Genomic DNA, 15,745 nt, shown 5'->3' on the forward strand with positions numbered 1-15,745 from the left:
GAGGTCTTCGACCGCTGGGGGACTCCACAGGTGGATCTGTTTGCCTCTCCGGAGACTCACAAACTACCCCTGTATTGTTCTCGGATGTACTCCCTGGACCGTCTAGAAGCAGATGCCTTTCTTCTCGACTGGGGAGGGAGGTTCCTTTATGCGTTTCCTCCTTTTCCCCTGATCTTGAGGACGTTGGTTCGTCTCAAATCATCCAGAGCCACTATGATTCTCATTGCGCCTCGGTGGCCTCGTCAACACTGGTTCTCCCTGCTTCTTCAACTCAGTGTCAGGGAGCCTCTGCTTCTGCCTGTGTTTCCCTCTCTGCTATCTCAGAGTCGGGGTTCGCTGTTACATCCCAATCTTCAGTCGTTACACCTGACCGCTTGGTTCCTCTCCCCTTGACTTCGGTTCCTGTTTCTCAGTCGGTGAGGGATGTTTTGGAAGCCTCGCGCAAAGTCTCGACCAGGCTTTGTTATTCCCAGAAATGGACCAGGTTTTCCTCCTGGTGCTCCTCACGTCATCTGGATCCGGATTCCGTCCCGGTGTCTTCGGTGCTGGACTACTTGTTGCATCTGTCTAATTCAGGCCTGAAGACGACATCCGTTCGGGTGCATCTCAGTGCCATTTCTGCTTTCCATCGTCACTTGGAAGGACGTTCTCTTTCGCTTCATCCTCTGGTGACTCGTTTCATGAAGGGTCTAATCAATGTTTGTCCCCCTCTGAAGCCTCCTCCCGTCGTTTGGGATTTGAATGTTGTCTTAGCTCAACTGATGAAACCTCCCTTTGAGCCTATCGACAAGTCTCTCCTGAAATTTCTTACTTGGAAGGTGGTATTTCTGATTGCTCTCACATCTGCTCGACGGATTAGTGAGCTGCAGGCTTTGGTTGCGGACCCGCCTTTTACTGTGTTTCATCATGACAAGGTGGTTCTCCGCACCCATCCTAAATTTTTACCTAAAGTTGTATCTGATTTCCACCTTAATCAGTCCATTGTGCTTCCTGTGTTCTTTCCTAAGCCCCACTCCCATCCTGGCGAGACGGCGCTCCACACGCTTGACTGTAAGAGGGCGTTGGCATTTTATCTCCAACGTACCAGGTCTCATCGGAAGGTTCCTCAATTGTTTTTGTCCTTTGATCCTAATCGTTTAGGACATCCTGTTTCCAAGTGCACCTTGTCCAACTGGTTGGCTGCTTGTATTTCTTTTTGCTACGCTCAGGCTGGTCTTACGCTCCCGGGTCGAGTCACGGGGCATAAGGTCCGGGCGATGGCAGCTTCGGTTGCTTTCCTCCGATCTACTCCTATGGAGGACATATGTAAAGCTGCCACTTGGTCTTCGGTTCATACGTTCACCTCCCACTACTGTCTGGACACTCTGTCCAGAAGCGACGGCCGGTTTGGCCAGTCGGTGTTACGTAATCTGTTTTCCTAAATTGCCATCCTCCCACCTGCCCTTTTTTGGTTGGCTTGGAGGACACCCACATGTGAGAATATGCTGCCTGCTTGTCCTGGGATAAAGCACAGTTACTTACCGTAACAGGTGTTATCCAGGGACAGCAGGCAGATATTCTCACAACCCGCCCGCCTCCCCGGGAATGGCTTCTTTGCTAGTTATGGAACTGAGGACCACGAGGTGGGATGCGCCCTCTAGTGGGCAAGAAGGCATGCACATGCGTGGTGCAGTGTAGCAAACTTGAAACTTCAATCAAGTTTGCTTGAAAAGCTGTCCGCGCTGGGGCTCCGTAGATGACGTCACCCACATGTGAGAATATCTGCCTGCTGTCCCTGGATAACACCTGTTACGGTAAGTAACTGTGCTTTCTCAGTCATCTGGGCTAAAAGTAGTAGGTGCTTTTGAGTACTGAAAACATGCATCACTTAAATTCTATACAAACATTTAAAGAATACCTATTTTAAGTTGTGGAAATGTACTTTCCACAATGAGATCTGATCATCTGTATTATACTTTCACTTTCCTGCTGAAGCAACACAGAACTAAGATTGCTCTCTGTGGTTGGGCTTTAGGACTGATTCTGATAATAATTTACTCATTAGCTGACCCTGGTGCAGACATATGCTGAAACACGGCTTGTGTTGGGTAATAAAGACAAGTTCCTGTTCATTGAGGCCCTTTGTACTCTTGTTGTAATCTGTATTGCATAAACATTTACTAGTTTACTGTAAAATCTCCAGATTGTGGAAGAAACTTGTATTATTAAATTCATTTAAATTTGTTGGGATTCCTATTTTTAATGTATTTCAAGGCTATTTAAAAATGTTACATCTTAGTAGGTAGGGGTAGTGGTGAAAATAACCCTATGCCTTCTAATAGACTATTTGTTATCCCTATCGGTGAAACATTCAGGCATTAGGTTTCCCTAAAGAAGGGAAAAATCTGGCAAGGAGGGTCTTTGAGATCCATTTTGCTGTTTAAATGAAGGTTTTAAAATATGAAGGAGTCATGGCACTGTAGTTAGTGAGGGAAGCTTATAGTTTTGATTCACATTGACCAGTTGAAGTTTATTTAGGCAGCCGGTTGGAACAAGGTGATATGGATGAAACAAAGGGGTGGAGCCCTGGCCTTGGTGGTTGGATTGGGGGAGGGGGAGAAGCATGTAATAGGGTAGATTGAAGAATATGCGATCTTTAATGATAAGGGTAATGCATTTGATTATATCGCCTTTCTGGGATATAACCAAAGCAGTTTACATATACAGTGGTGCCTCGCATAACGGACGCCTCGCACAGCGAACGCTGCGCACAACGAACTTTATGTCTTGATTCGTACAACGAACTTCGTTTCACACAACGAAGTCGCCCGAGCTGCATCCTTAACTGCCCTCTCTCCGCCTGGCTCCCTCTTGCCCCCCCCGACTCCCCGACACGATCGGGGCAAGAGGGAGCCCAAGCCCTCTTGCCCCCCCGACTCCCCGACACGATCGGGGCAAGAGGGAGCCCAAGCCCTCTTGCCCCCCCGACTCGATCGGGGCAAGAGGGAGCTCAAGCCCTCTTGCCCCCCCGACTCCCCGACACGATCGGGGCAAGAGGGAGCCCAAGCCCTCTTGCCCCCCCGACTCCCCGACACGATCGGGCCAGGAGGGAGCCCAAGTCCTCCTGGCCACGGCGACCCCCTAACCCCACCTTGCACTACATTACGGGCAGGAGGGATCCCAGGCCCTCCTGCCCTCGACGCAAACCCCCCCCCCCCCCAACGACCGCCCCCCCCCCCCCAAGAACCTCCGACCGCCCCCCAGCCGACCCGCGACCCCCCTGGCCGACCCCCACGACACCCCCAACCCCCTTCCCCGTACCTTTCTGTAGTTGGCCGGACAGACGGGAGCCAAACCCGCCTGTCCGGCAGGCAGCCAACGACGGAATGAGGCCGGATTGGCCCATCCGTCCCAAAGCTCCGCCTACTGGTGGGGCCTAAGGCGCCTGGGCCAATCAGAATAGGCCCGGGAGCCTTAGGTCCCTCCTGGGGGCGGGGCCTGAGGCACATGGGCCCAACCCGACCATGTGCCTCAGGCCCTGCCCCCAGAAGGGACCTAAGGCTCCCGGGCCTATTCTGATTGGCCCAGGCGCCTTAGGCCCCACCAGTAGGCGGAGCTTTGGGACGGATGGGCCAATCCGGCCTCATTCCGTCGTTGGCTGCCTGCCGGAGAGGCGGGTTTGGCTCCCGTCTGTCCGGCCAACTACAGAAAGGTACGGGGAAGGGGGTTGGGGGTGTCGTGGGGGTCGGCCAGGGGGGTCGCGGGTCGGCTGGGGGGGTGGTCGGAGGTTCTTGGGGGGGGGCGGTCGTTGGGGGGAGGGGGGGTTTGCATCGAGGGCAGGAGGGCCTGGGATCCCTCCTGCCCGTAATGTAGTGCAGGGTGGGGTTAGGGGGTCGCCGTGGCCAGGAGGACTTGGGCTCCCTCCTGGCCCGATCGTGTCGGGGAGTTGGGGAATCGGCGGGGCAAGAGGGCTTGGGCTCCCTCTTGCCCCGATCGTGTCGGGGAGTCGGGGGGGCAAGAGGGCTTGGGCTCCCTCTTGCCCCGATCGTGTCGGGGAGTCGGGGGGGCAAGAGGGCTTGGGCTCCCTCTTGCCCCGATCGTGTCGGGGAGTCGGGGGGGGGCAAGAGGGCTTGGGCTCCCTCTTGCCCCGATCGTGTCGGGGAGTCGGGGGGGGGCAAGAGGGCTTGGGCTCCCTCTTGCCCCGATCGTGTCGGGGAGTCGGGGGGGCAAGAGGGCTTGGGCTCCCTCTTGCCCCGATCGTGTCGGGGAGTCGGGGGGCAAGAGGGCTTGGGCTCCCTCTTGCCCCGATCGTGTCGGGGAGTCGGGGGGGCAAGAGGGCTTGAGCTCCCTCTTGCCCCGATCGTGTCGGGGGTGCCAGGGACCACACGGAGTCACCCACCGTACCACCCGATTCGGGTAAGCGCAGGTATCGGTGGGTGGCTTATTTGCGGGGGGGTGCCTTATTTTACATTTTTTTCTAAAAAGGGGGGGCTGTCTTATTTGATGGCCCTGCCTTATCATCGGGGAAGCACGGTAGAAAAAAAAAAAAAAATGAACAGTTAAGTCCCAGTTTTTGCCGCTGAGACTCTGCCCTCTCTCACTGTAAAATTAGACTCTACTTAGTCTGTCTTTAAATTTAAAAAATGTGTGTTGTTTTAAAAAACAATTATGTTTTTAGATGTATCTAAATAAAAATAATAACCAAAAATTTATCTTTTTTTATGTCATCTTAGCATATTTTATGCTGCAGAACGAATTATTTTTTTTTACATGTATTCTTATGGGAAAACGCGTTTCACATAACGAACGTTTCGCATAACAAACTTGCTCCTGGAACCAATTAAGTTCGTTGTGTGAGGCACCACTGTATTATGTTTGGGTACTTTGTCCCTAGTGGATTTACAATTTTTTTTTTCTTGTACCTGGGGCAAAGGATTAAGGGCCAGATTCTCAAAACTTACCGTGCCTTTAATGATGGTCGCTAAACTGGTTACAGCCAGTTTAGTGTGCCAGTATTTTACCGCCCAATTATCAGAACGGCTCACTGTGGTCTTTTCCAAGCTTCCTAGCAGCTTCTGACTCTACCATGCAACTAGGTCATTACTATTAAAAATGGACTCATTAATGTTTAAATGAACACTCCAGGCAATTCTCTATCATTGCCTGGTGATTCTCCAAATGAAGCACTGGCTTTTAACAACTAAAAATTACTGATTGGTCCAGGGGTGCCGGTACTGTGAAAGTATATCAAAACTCCAGCATTATATTTTTTAGCTTTAAATTTTTTTACATTTTTTTTTTTTTTTATCCTCAGTGGACTCTCAAAGTGCCTTTATAGGTTATGCAAAATCACATATCGGATCAGTTTTCTAGTGAATTTTTTGATTTTCTATTTCATATATCTTTAAATCTTTAGTATCAAAATAGTACTTATCTCATTATTGAGGGAGCACCTCCGCCGACATGTCCATGTTTCAATGCTTTTTCTTCAGGGTTGAGGCTCCCAATGTCAAAATCTAAAATTAAAAACCATTATTAACTCGAGTCCAATAGAGAACTCTTATAAAACAGTGTTGAAAATCTTCGCTAAGGATGGTACTACCTGAATAAAATATTTATTAAACTTACTATCATGTTTTTCTCAAAGAGAGTAGCTTTTGACAGCATCTGTCATCAGTTCCGGTATCGTATAGTAATCAGCTAACTGAAATAGACATCGTGATTGGATCTGCTTCCCGCCTAACAAAAGTTGATGTTCTCCATGGCAACCGGATACATAGCAGTAGAACGAACGGAGAAAAAAAATAATAATTCTATTAGACATCCAGTCTAATTCTGTTTGCTTCTTTGGCTGCTGCCACACACTAGTGCTATTTGCGCCATCCCTCCTAGCACTTGTGTGTGTGTGTGTGTGTATGCTGGGGGGGGCGGGGCATAAAATAGCATCTGTCACCTTTTCCAGATGAAGTTACACAAGTGTGTGTGTGTGTGTGTACAAGACTTACCATATCACAAGCTAGATAACTACATTCCACAGGGAAACTTGCCTTCTCTTCATTAAGAAAGGCATTCCAGGTGATGACTAGATTTCAGAAAGTATGCACAAATATTTATGAGAACTAACCACACAAATGTATGTACTGTAGCTGTAATTATGCATCAGTGGTCTTGGATTGGATTTCCTGATTGGCTCACCTAGTCTTGGTAGTAATTCAAGCAAAAGTTACTACTGTATCTGAAATTCCTGAATGTATCTCTGCTGTGAGAAGACTTAACAACCTAAATTTGTACCTGAGGCAATGCAGGGTGAAGGGACTTGACCAAAGTGACAGTTGCCAGTATGATTTGAACACTCGCTCCTTGTGGTTCCCAGCTCACTGCTCTAATCTCTAGCATCTGCTCAATTGAAGGGATAATTTTCAAAGCAAATTGCGCACATCAGTTGAACTGCATGTAATGCCTGCACTTCTTTTTGAGTATTACTTCTACTTCAAAATTACCCTTATTTGCTTGTTGGTCATGTGAATTTAGACTTGGTATTCTTTAGGGTTAACTTTTTTTTTTTTTTTTAGTTTGTGCATCATCTCTTGACAAGACACCAAATTGACATTGGCTAGGACCCTGCCTTAATAATTTTCAATTTATGTTCTGGAATTTGTGGTAGTAACTTCCTCCGCTGTAGCCTGAAAACAAGAATGCCACTTAAAACTGCCCACTCCCCAAAACTGGATCAGTCTGTCTTTTTTTCTCTGACCGTGTCTCAGCTGCTGCTTCTGCAGAGCAGGCCTAATATTGTCCTTTTTCCTCCTGTTGCAGTGTGAATGTGGGCTGTGGTCCAGCAGAAGAGCGTGTATTACTAACGGGACTCCACGCAGTTGCAGATATTTACTGTGAAAATTGCAAAACAACACTGGGTTGGAAATATGTGAGTTTTTGTTTTTTCTCTGTTTTTACAAATTTATGACCTTCACTCTTGCTCCCTTGTTTTTGTTTATATTTTTTCAGTGTTTCTGTAGCCCTTCTCCCCCCCCCAAAAAAAACAAACAAAAAAAGAGCCTTCATCCTTAGGGACAGATATAGACATCCATTTGATGACATTAAAATATACAGAAACAGATATGGCTACATATGTAGACCAAATTTCCTCAAACTTTTCTGTGCTACCCTGGTAGATAACTCTTTGTTTAGCAAGAATATATTTCATAGCCTCTGCTAAAGTGCAATTAAACTAGGAGCTAGGAATAGTTTCCACACCTGAGTTAACTCATAACATATTAACATGAGGCATATCTATCTTTTTTTTTTTCTTTATTGTACTTGTCATTAGCAATATCAGTTTCTGCTTGATGAGTACTGTATATATTTGAATAGGAACCGATCAGAATATAAACAGAGGTAAACTTCCCCCCCCCAACAAAAAAAGGGAGGAAAAAAGGTTGACTTGAATATAAACTGAGGTTAGAAATTTGGGTATGTGTTTGTCATCCCCACCAGAACACCTGGCCTCAGTCACACATGCAGAAAACTAAAAAAAAAAAAAAATCCCTTTTCAAATACAAACCCACAAACGAGTACTCTTGTACACAAACGAAACCCTAATATGCCAGACTCCACAAGAGATATAAAAAGAAATGCATTTCTTTCTGAAACATCCAAAATATAAAAACTGATGTAAATTTTCAAAGTTGACATATTTCAATCACTAAATTGAAAATAAAATCAATTTTCCTACCTTTATCAGCGCTTTTTTTTTTTTTTTTAAATTTTTCTGGTCATCTTGTTCCATCTGTGCTCTTAACTCTGTTTTCTAAGACCCTCCTTATGCATTTGATGTTCCTTTCCTCTTCTTCACTTTTTGCACTACATCCTTCTTTGGCACTGATTTTCATATTCAGTTTTCTTACATTTTTCTGCTTTCATCTCAAATCTATCTTTCCAACTCTTCCCCTTCCATCTGTCCATGTGTCCCGTCTTTTCCCTCCTTCTTCCACTTCCTGCCCGCAGCCTCCACTGGACCATTCCTTTGCTACAGTCTATCCAAGTGTAAACAGGAAGTTGCTTCAGAGGGGGTGGATTGTGGCAGTTTTTTCGCCTTTTGGCTCTGTTTTGGATTTTTTCATTTGTTTTGGTATTACTTTTTTTATTTAAAAAATAAATAAATAAATAAATTTTTCTTTTAGTTCCTCAGTCGGGCCTTCGTATCCTTTTCTATTATTTTAGTGCCACGTTTTTCAGTCAGCCTTTTGACTTCACTACTGCAATATTTCCCATCCATGTTGAGTCCTTCGAGCAGTTTTTAAAAGTACTGTTGGTGCCAGCGCCCAATTTCCATCACTGGCCCACACAGCTGGTGTTTGCAGTGTTTAGGGCCTGAGCATCAAGTGGATACTTGTGCTCGTTGTTTATAGTTTATTGGCTTATATCCCACTTTATACAAAATGGGTTCCAGAAAGTACTTACATATTATCACATCACATACAATATAAACAAATCAAACAAAAAGTTCCTCCATGTTTCCACCAATCCCAATCCTTCAGAAGACATTAGTCAAGCTCAAGCAGGAGTCAGCCACCATGATCCTGATAGCTCCATGATCCTGATAGCTCCTTGATGGCCCAGGCAACCTTGGTTCCCCCTTCTACTTCAACTGAGTGCCAAGGATCCAATTCTATTGCAGATCTTTCCATCTCTACTCACTCAGTCAAGGATTTCTTTTTACATCCCAATTTGCAGTCACTGTACTTAACAGCTTGGTACTTCTTTTTGACTCAGTACAAGCTGTCATAGCTGCTTCCAGGAAGCCTTCTACTTAGCAGTGCTATCGGCAGAAGTGGGCACGCTTCATGTCGTGGTGTAACCTCCATGACTTGGATGCTTCATCTTCTTCTATTCCTTCAGTGTTGACTATCTTCTCCATTTATCCAATTCTGGACTAAAGACTATTAGTGCTTTCCATGCTCCTTTCAACAACAAACCTTTGGCCACTCATCTGCTTGTATCCCGGTTTATGAAAGGACTTTTCAACTCCAAACCTCTGTTCAAGCCCCCTCCAGTTGTTTGGGATCTTAATGTAGTCCTAGCCAGTTTGATAAAGTCATTATTTGAACCACTGGCATCTGCTCATCTTAAGTTTCTCACTTGGAAAGTGGTCGTCTTGATCTCTATCACTTCTGCTCGGTGAGTGAGTGAACTTCAAGCAATGGTTTGCGACTCGCCTTTTACAGTGTTTCATCATGATAGAGTGGTTTTCAGAATTCATCCGAAATGCCTTCCCAAAGTAGTCACAGAATTCCACCTGAATCAATCCATTGTGCTTCCAATATTCTTCCCAAAGCCTCATTCTCATCCTGGAGATACTGCTCTTCACATATTGGACTGTAAGTGTGCCTTGGTTTGCTACATTCAAAGGACTAAGCCACACAAGGCTTCATCTCAACTGTTCATCTTCTTTGACCCTAACAGATTGGGCCTACCAGTAACCAAACAAAGTATTTATTTGTGGTTGGCGGCCTGCATCTCCTTTTGCTATGCTCAGGCTGGGCTGCAGCTCGAGGGTCATGTAACAGCACACAAAGTCCGAGCTATGGCAACATTAGTAGCTTTCTTATGTTCCACTTCCATTGATATTTGCAAAGCAGCTACTTGGTCCTCAATTCACACATTCACATCTCACTACTTTCTGGAATCCTACTCCAGATGAGATGGTCATTTCAGCCAAGCATTATTACAAAATTTATTTTCAACTTAATGGCCAACTCTCCCTCCATCCCATTTCAGTAAGCTAGGGAGTCCCACATGTGAGAATATGCTGCCTGCTTGTCCTAGGATAAAGCACAGTTACTTATCGTAACAGGTGTTATCTGGGGACAGCAAACAGATATTCCCACATCTCTCCCACCTCCCCTGGTTGGATTCTTAGCTTGCTTACGGAACTGAGGAACCACGAGCCAACAAGCAGGAAGGCACTCGCACATGCACATTGTGGGTAATCTCAAAGCTTTGCAAAAACATAAGTACCATTACACTTTAGCACTGTCTGTACCGGGCTCTGTGGATGACTTCACCCACATGTGAGAATATCTGCCTGCTATCCCTGGATAACACCTGTTACGGTAAGTAACTGTTGTATATGTTAAGCCCATCCTGTTGATAAAGGACAAGTAGCTAAATGGGCATCTTACAGGATTATCAGAAAACTTCTATTGTCTGTGAGATAGGGTGGAATTGTGCATGACCATGGAGTGGCAACCCAGTGATGGTCTTTACTAATGGATATTACTGTTCTATGTTAGCTGAAGCCCAGGCTGAAGCCCAGTGTATTTTGATGATGCTCCTAGTTTAAATCTTTTACTAAGTTAGTGTGTGATATTTTTTTTTTTTTTGTTGAAAAAACAGTTGGTTACGTGGATACTACTCACAAGAAGTACAAGGGCCGTTCAAAAAGCATTGGACCTTAATTTTTCTTGCGTAAATATAAATCTAGGAAGGCATGATTTGGTACATGTATGTAGGTGACCCTAATGCACATGCTTGAATTTTTTCCCGCCTACAGAAGCTGTCAGTCGCTGGCAGACTGCCGATGAGTGAGGAAGTCAGCGCAGTCAGATTTTCATTTTTGACAAAATGACAGAAAAAGTTGAACAACCCTACTGCATTAAATTTTGTGTAAAGCTTGGCAATTCCCAAGTGGAAACGATCCGCAAGATTCAACAGGCTTTCGGGGACGAAGCAATGGGCACCACACAGATAAAGAAGTGGTACAACCGCTTCAGTGGAGAGTGAAGCACGTTCTGGTAGGACCTCAACATCCAAAAATGAGATCGTCATTTACCAAGTGAGGACCCTGGTGATGTAGGATTGTCAAATCACAATCGGAGAACTTTCAGATGAGGTGAGCATCAGCGTTGGAATCATTCATTCCATTTTGACTGAGGATTTGGCCTTCAGAAGAATTTCAGCAAAGTCAAGAGAAGATGATATACAGAATGCAATGGACCAGTTGTGAGCAATCTCAAAAGAGGTGTTCCAGTGCTGCTTCCGACAGTGGTAGAAGCGTTGGAAGAAGTGTATGGCAGCCCAAGGGGACTACTTTGAAGGAGATATAAGATTGTTGTATCTGAATATGAGTATTTTTTATGAATAAAAGGTCTGATACTTTTTGAATTGCCCTCTTATGTGTCAAATGGCTTCTTATTATGGCAAGTTGGTACCAAATGTGTTAAAAACATGTTGCATGTCAGATTCAGATTTATCCTAGTGCCTCGATCATTTATGATTCTTTATATGTAGATTTATAAAATATTTTTGGGCCAAAATACATTATTTGAAAGCCAATCAAAATTTAACTTGACATTTTTCTGGTTTTGTCTGTCTTGAAATCTGGGTGAGACTGAAACTTATGTCATTGGCCATTAATGCTGTTCTGCCATTGCTTATGGCTGCTTGAATGGGTGTATTGAAAAGAAACTTGCTGTGTAGTCGCATGTTAGATAAATTAAGATACTTAATTCTTGATCCAATAAGTGTCACAATTTTTTTTTTTTTTTTTTAACTACAGAGCTTGATTTTTATTTATTTTAATTCCTTTTATCAGGAACATGCCTTTGAAAGCAGCCAGAAGTATAAAGAAGGAAAATACATAATTGAATTAGCTCACATGATCAAAGACAATGGCTGGGATTGAGCAGAGGACCAATGGCATCAAATAATGCCATCCAATGAACATTGTTCCAGAGTGAGAAAGTAACTCGATGCTTGGTTCCTTACCTTCAGAGGCTGGGTCACATGGAGCATCCTCACATGCTTCTCCGCCTGTTGTGAGGACTGTCCTCTGGATTATTGTCTCTCCATCTCTATGCTTCATATCTGTTTGTGAGCTGACCTCCCTCCAGCGACTTCTCTGTTGGAGCTGACTGTAAGAATGCACCGATACCTGACAGCATTCCACTTTTTTATTTGATTTTATTTATTTTTATTTTTACTTTTCAAGTATAAAACTTGAAGCTGTTTTATTTGGCGGCATTTTATCAAACTAGAAGTGAGATGTTGGGGGAGAGAACACAAGAGACAGGAGGTTAAAACCAAATGTGCTGTTGTATCCTGGTATATCCCAGGCTTGAAACAAAGATGGAAAATACCTCATGTCTACTATTAAATGAGGGGTTTTTATTCATCAACTTCATCATGAGTTGTAATCAGAACCCCCTATTTACAAGCTTTTGTTAATATCAGATTTAGTTGTTGTTTTTTTGTTTTTTCTTTAGTGACTTTGACCATTTTGCTTTTTATTCACTTATATGGATCAGACATGCTCAGATTTTGGTAGTTTATGAATTGTACTTGTCCATTCTAGAATTATCCAAAAACTGAGGCGTTGAAATCAGAAGGGATGAAGCAGTACATAAAAGGTTACAAGGAAATGTTACATGAGTAGCAGAAAATAGCTCAGTGAAGTTGTTAAATTTCAACTCTTTACCACAAGGAAAATCAAGATACTTATAGTACGTAGCTATATCCTGTATGGAATGAGAAATTCAGATGTAGCACACAATTCTAAAAACAAAAAACTTTTTCCTGATGGGAAATGATGGCTTTGCTTTCAGAGACCCTTTTTGACCCTACAGGTGGCTGTAGTTCTTGCCAAGAATGTATTGGTAGCAAGTGCATATTTCAAATCTTGATGTATGCTTGATTCATGCTTGGAGGATATGGTTATTGGGAAATTATAGCATTTCAGTTCTTGTCAAATAACATTTTTCTATCAATTCATTTTATTATGGAAAGGTTCAATTTTGGATACATTTGTGAGTTTTTGCTGAATTCAGTTAACACTGAAGTCAGATTAGCAGCAGCATTTCAGTTCAATCGGTGCCTCTATTTCACTCTGTTCTCTGAAACATGTGCTTAATATCAGTCTAGTTTAAGATAACCTAAGGAAGCTATTTGTAGAAACGGAGTTGCACCTAATCACTGTTCAAATTCTAGGCAACAAACATTTTATTAGACTTCTTCCCATATAGGGTTACCATATTTGTGAAGTCAAAAAAGAAGACATTCCTCCACCTTTCACCCATTTCCTTAAACTCCCTTCCCATCTTCTATCTTAAGATATGACAATATCACATCTTCTATCTTAGGATATCATCCCATCTTAGGATAGGACAATGCTAGGTATTAAGATACAATATTTTAAGCATTTTGCACTCTGCCCTCTTCAGGAGAATATCTGAAACAAAGATAATAAGTCCCTTTCCCTTTTTTTCTCTTTCCTTCCTTTTAACCCTCCCCCTGTCAGTGCTTGTCTTTCTCCTATCCTGTGGATGCTTCTTTCTGTCTCTCCCCTGACCCTGCCTTTCTCCTCGCTGAAATTGAATCTTCGGGCCAGCATCAGTAAGATGAGCCTGCCATCGGCTTGCCCCAGATGCCACCTCTCTGGAGAGACTGTTCCTGTGTAGGCGGGATGCTCCAGAGAGGCAGCTTCCAGGGCAGGCTGATGGCAGCAGGCTCACCTCGCTGCTGCTGCCAGCTGCCTCGAAGATTCGGTTTTAGTGAAGTAGGGGGAAGTAGGTAGGGGAAAAGGCAGATAGGTTAGGGCTGCAGCAGCATGATGATTTCTCCCCAGACAGGGGAGAAAGCTGTTCAGACACTCGAAAGAGGACATGTTTGAGTAAATCCAGACATCTGGTAACTCTGCCTCCATACCAGTGGGAGGGGAGTAAATTCACTTGCCCCTTCACTCTTCTGACCAGATAAAACTTTAAGCTGCAGAAACTGGCAGGAGGTAAGCTTAGCAAGCACTATATTTTAACATCCAGCACTTTTATTAGGCCCTGGTTAGGACTCCCAGCTGCTTACATGCATCATTTTCTGCCATTTCTTTCAATTAGGGCCTAAAAATCACAAGTTCTGTCCCTGTGCTTATATACATAAGCATTTCTGCTGCTGCCTGGCCTGATCAAGTGATCAGTTCAAGGTCAGAAGGGCTGCACCCCCTAACCAAAGCACATTTTAAAGCCTTGTGTAAAACTATTTAACATGACCCTTGGTATTTTGCTATAAGTCTCTGAGAAGTGTGTATGGGGGGAGGGTGTTAGTGCCAGTTCAACCTTCAGAGCAGAGCAGGGCAGATTAGTTCAAATTGTCTCGGGTTGCTACTGGTATGTACACCACTATCCAGTTCCAGACCTATCAACTCAATTACCTGTAATCTGTTCTATACCTTGCTTAACCACAGACATCCCTCCTAAAGGACCTATTTTCTGTTACTACCTACCAGAGTCTCTTAAATGTATGGGTCATCTCTTATATTTGAAAGATAATAGGTTGAAACACTTCCTTACTTCTCCCCCACACTTTTCTTGACTACATTGATATAGAGAAAAAATTAGGTGCTGAAGACCAAGCTGGTCAGTCAGATCTGAATATTAATATTGGTACCTAAGTTGTGTGTAATTGCTAACTCTGTCCTAAGTAAGGTAAGTGTGGGAGGATATTTATTATGATTTTATATTTTACATATAACAGTACTAAAGCTCCTACCTCCTATCACTTTGAATTTTAGATATTTTCTATTCTGTTCTCATCATTCTAACACCAACAATCGTACATTGCACAGTTGTACTCCAAACTACCAACACTTGGCCTTTCTACCTGTTCAGCCCTGTAATGAATCTAGTTTCATATTTATTTTATGTATATTCCATTGTATCAGTCCCCAAAAAGCTTTTTAACTTACCAGAAATCAGTAAGTCTTTGGTTTAACCAAGTATATTTAAAGAGTTATAAAGGCAACATTATAGCGGTTTGCTTTATGGGCTATTAGCAAGGAATAAGTGCATCTAAATCACTGTTGAAGAAAACAATATCTATAGGGCACAACCAAAAACCCAATCAGTGGATTAAGTTAATGGGAGGCAGGCCAGGATGTGTTCTAGGTTTAACTTTTTTTTAATTATTATTGCGTTCAAGTGGTTTGTTTATTACCTCTTGTAAACAATTTTTAGCGGATAATATATACAGTGTGTCTAATTTGCCTTATGAAATGCATACTTTTTGTAATAGTGATATTTATTTGTGGTAATATTTTGGTGGTGGTTGTGTGGGGTTGTTTTGTTTATGCGGAGGGGGGGGGGGCGTTCCTGGTACTACTAAATGCTTTCCTTTTTATGGTGGTTCCCCTTTATAAACCAGAGGCTTTTATACATTAACTAGTGTTTAAGCCCGTTACATTAACGGGTGCTAGAATAGATGTCTGTCTGTCTTTCTCCTGCCCCCCTGTCTCTTTCTTTCTGTCTCTCTCCCTGCCCTGCCTATCTTTTTTTCTTTCTGTCTTTCTCCATGCCCTGTCTATCTTTCTTTATTTCTTTCTATCTTTCTATCTCCCTCCCGCTGTTTATCTTTATTTCTTTCTTTCTGGGCAGCACACTTTTCTTATCAAACTAGCCATACAGGATGTTAACTGGAGCATCGGGGCACTGAGGAAAAAGATTGAGTTTCGCTTAGCATGCACATCGTTCTTGCTCTGTGTCTCTGCATTTACATCTTTCTCCACAATCAGGTTCTCTTATTGGCTGAAGTGTAGATAAGGGTCCTCTCTTCTGCCTATCCTGGCTCCCCTGGCCACTTTCCCTCCCAATTCTTAAGCATCCTGTCTTTGGGATGTGCCTAAAATCCTCGGCCAGATCCAAACAAACTGCCTACTCATCCCAAGCCCCAGAGCTAGCCAAATGTTAACCATATTTAAAACCTGAAATTTACAAGTTCCACC

At 43.7% G+C, this 15,745-nt stretch overlaps 1 protein-coding gene across 4 annotated transcripts in view; it reads left to right on the forward strand.

Annotated features, from left to right (window-relative positions):
* YPEL2 (yippee like 2) overlaps positions 1-15,745 on the forward strand; it is a 168,743-nt gene that overhangs the window by 70,780 nt on the left and 82,218 nt on the right. For 3 of the 4 annotated variants that reach the window (XM_033922082.1, XM_033922081.1, XM_033922085.1), the window contains exon 4: positions 6,796-6,904. In XM_033922082.1, coding sequence (XP_033777973.1) covers positions 6,796-6,904 — 109 coding nt within the window. Of the gene's footprint in view, positions 1-6,795; positions 6,905-11,572; positions 15,277-15,745 lie in introns of those variants that run through there. The other variant, XM_033922084.1, reaches the window with a different exon arrangement.

This window comes from Geotrypetes seraphini, chromosome 15 (genome assembly GCF_902459505.1).
Source record: "Geotrypetes seraphini chromosome 15, aGeoSer1.1, whole genome shotgun sequence".
In the NCBI taxonomy this organism is placed as follows: Eukaryota; Metazoa; Chordata; class Amphibia; order Gymnophiona; family Dermophiidae; genus Geotrypetes; species Geotrypetes seraphini.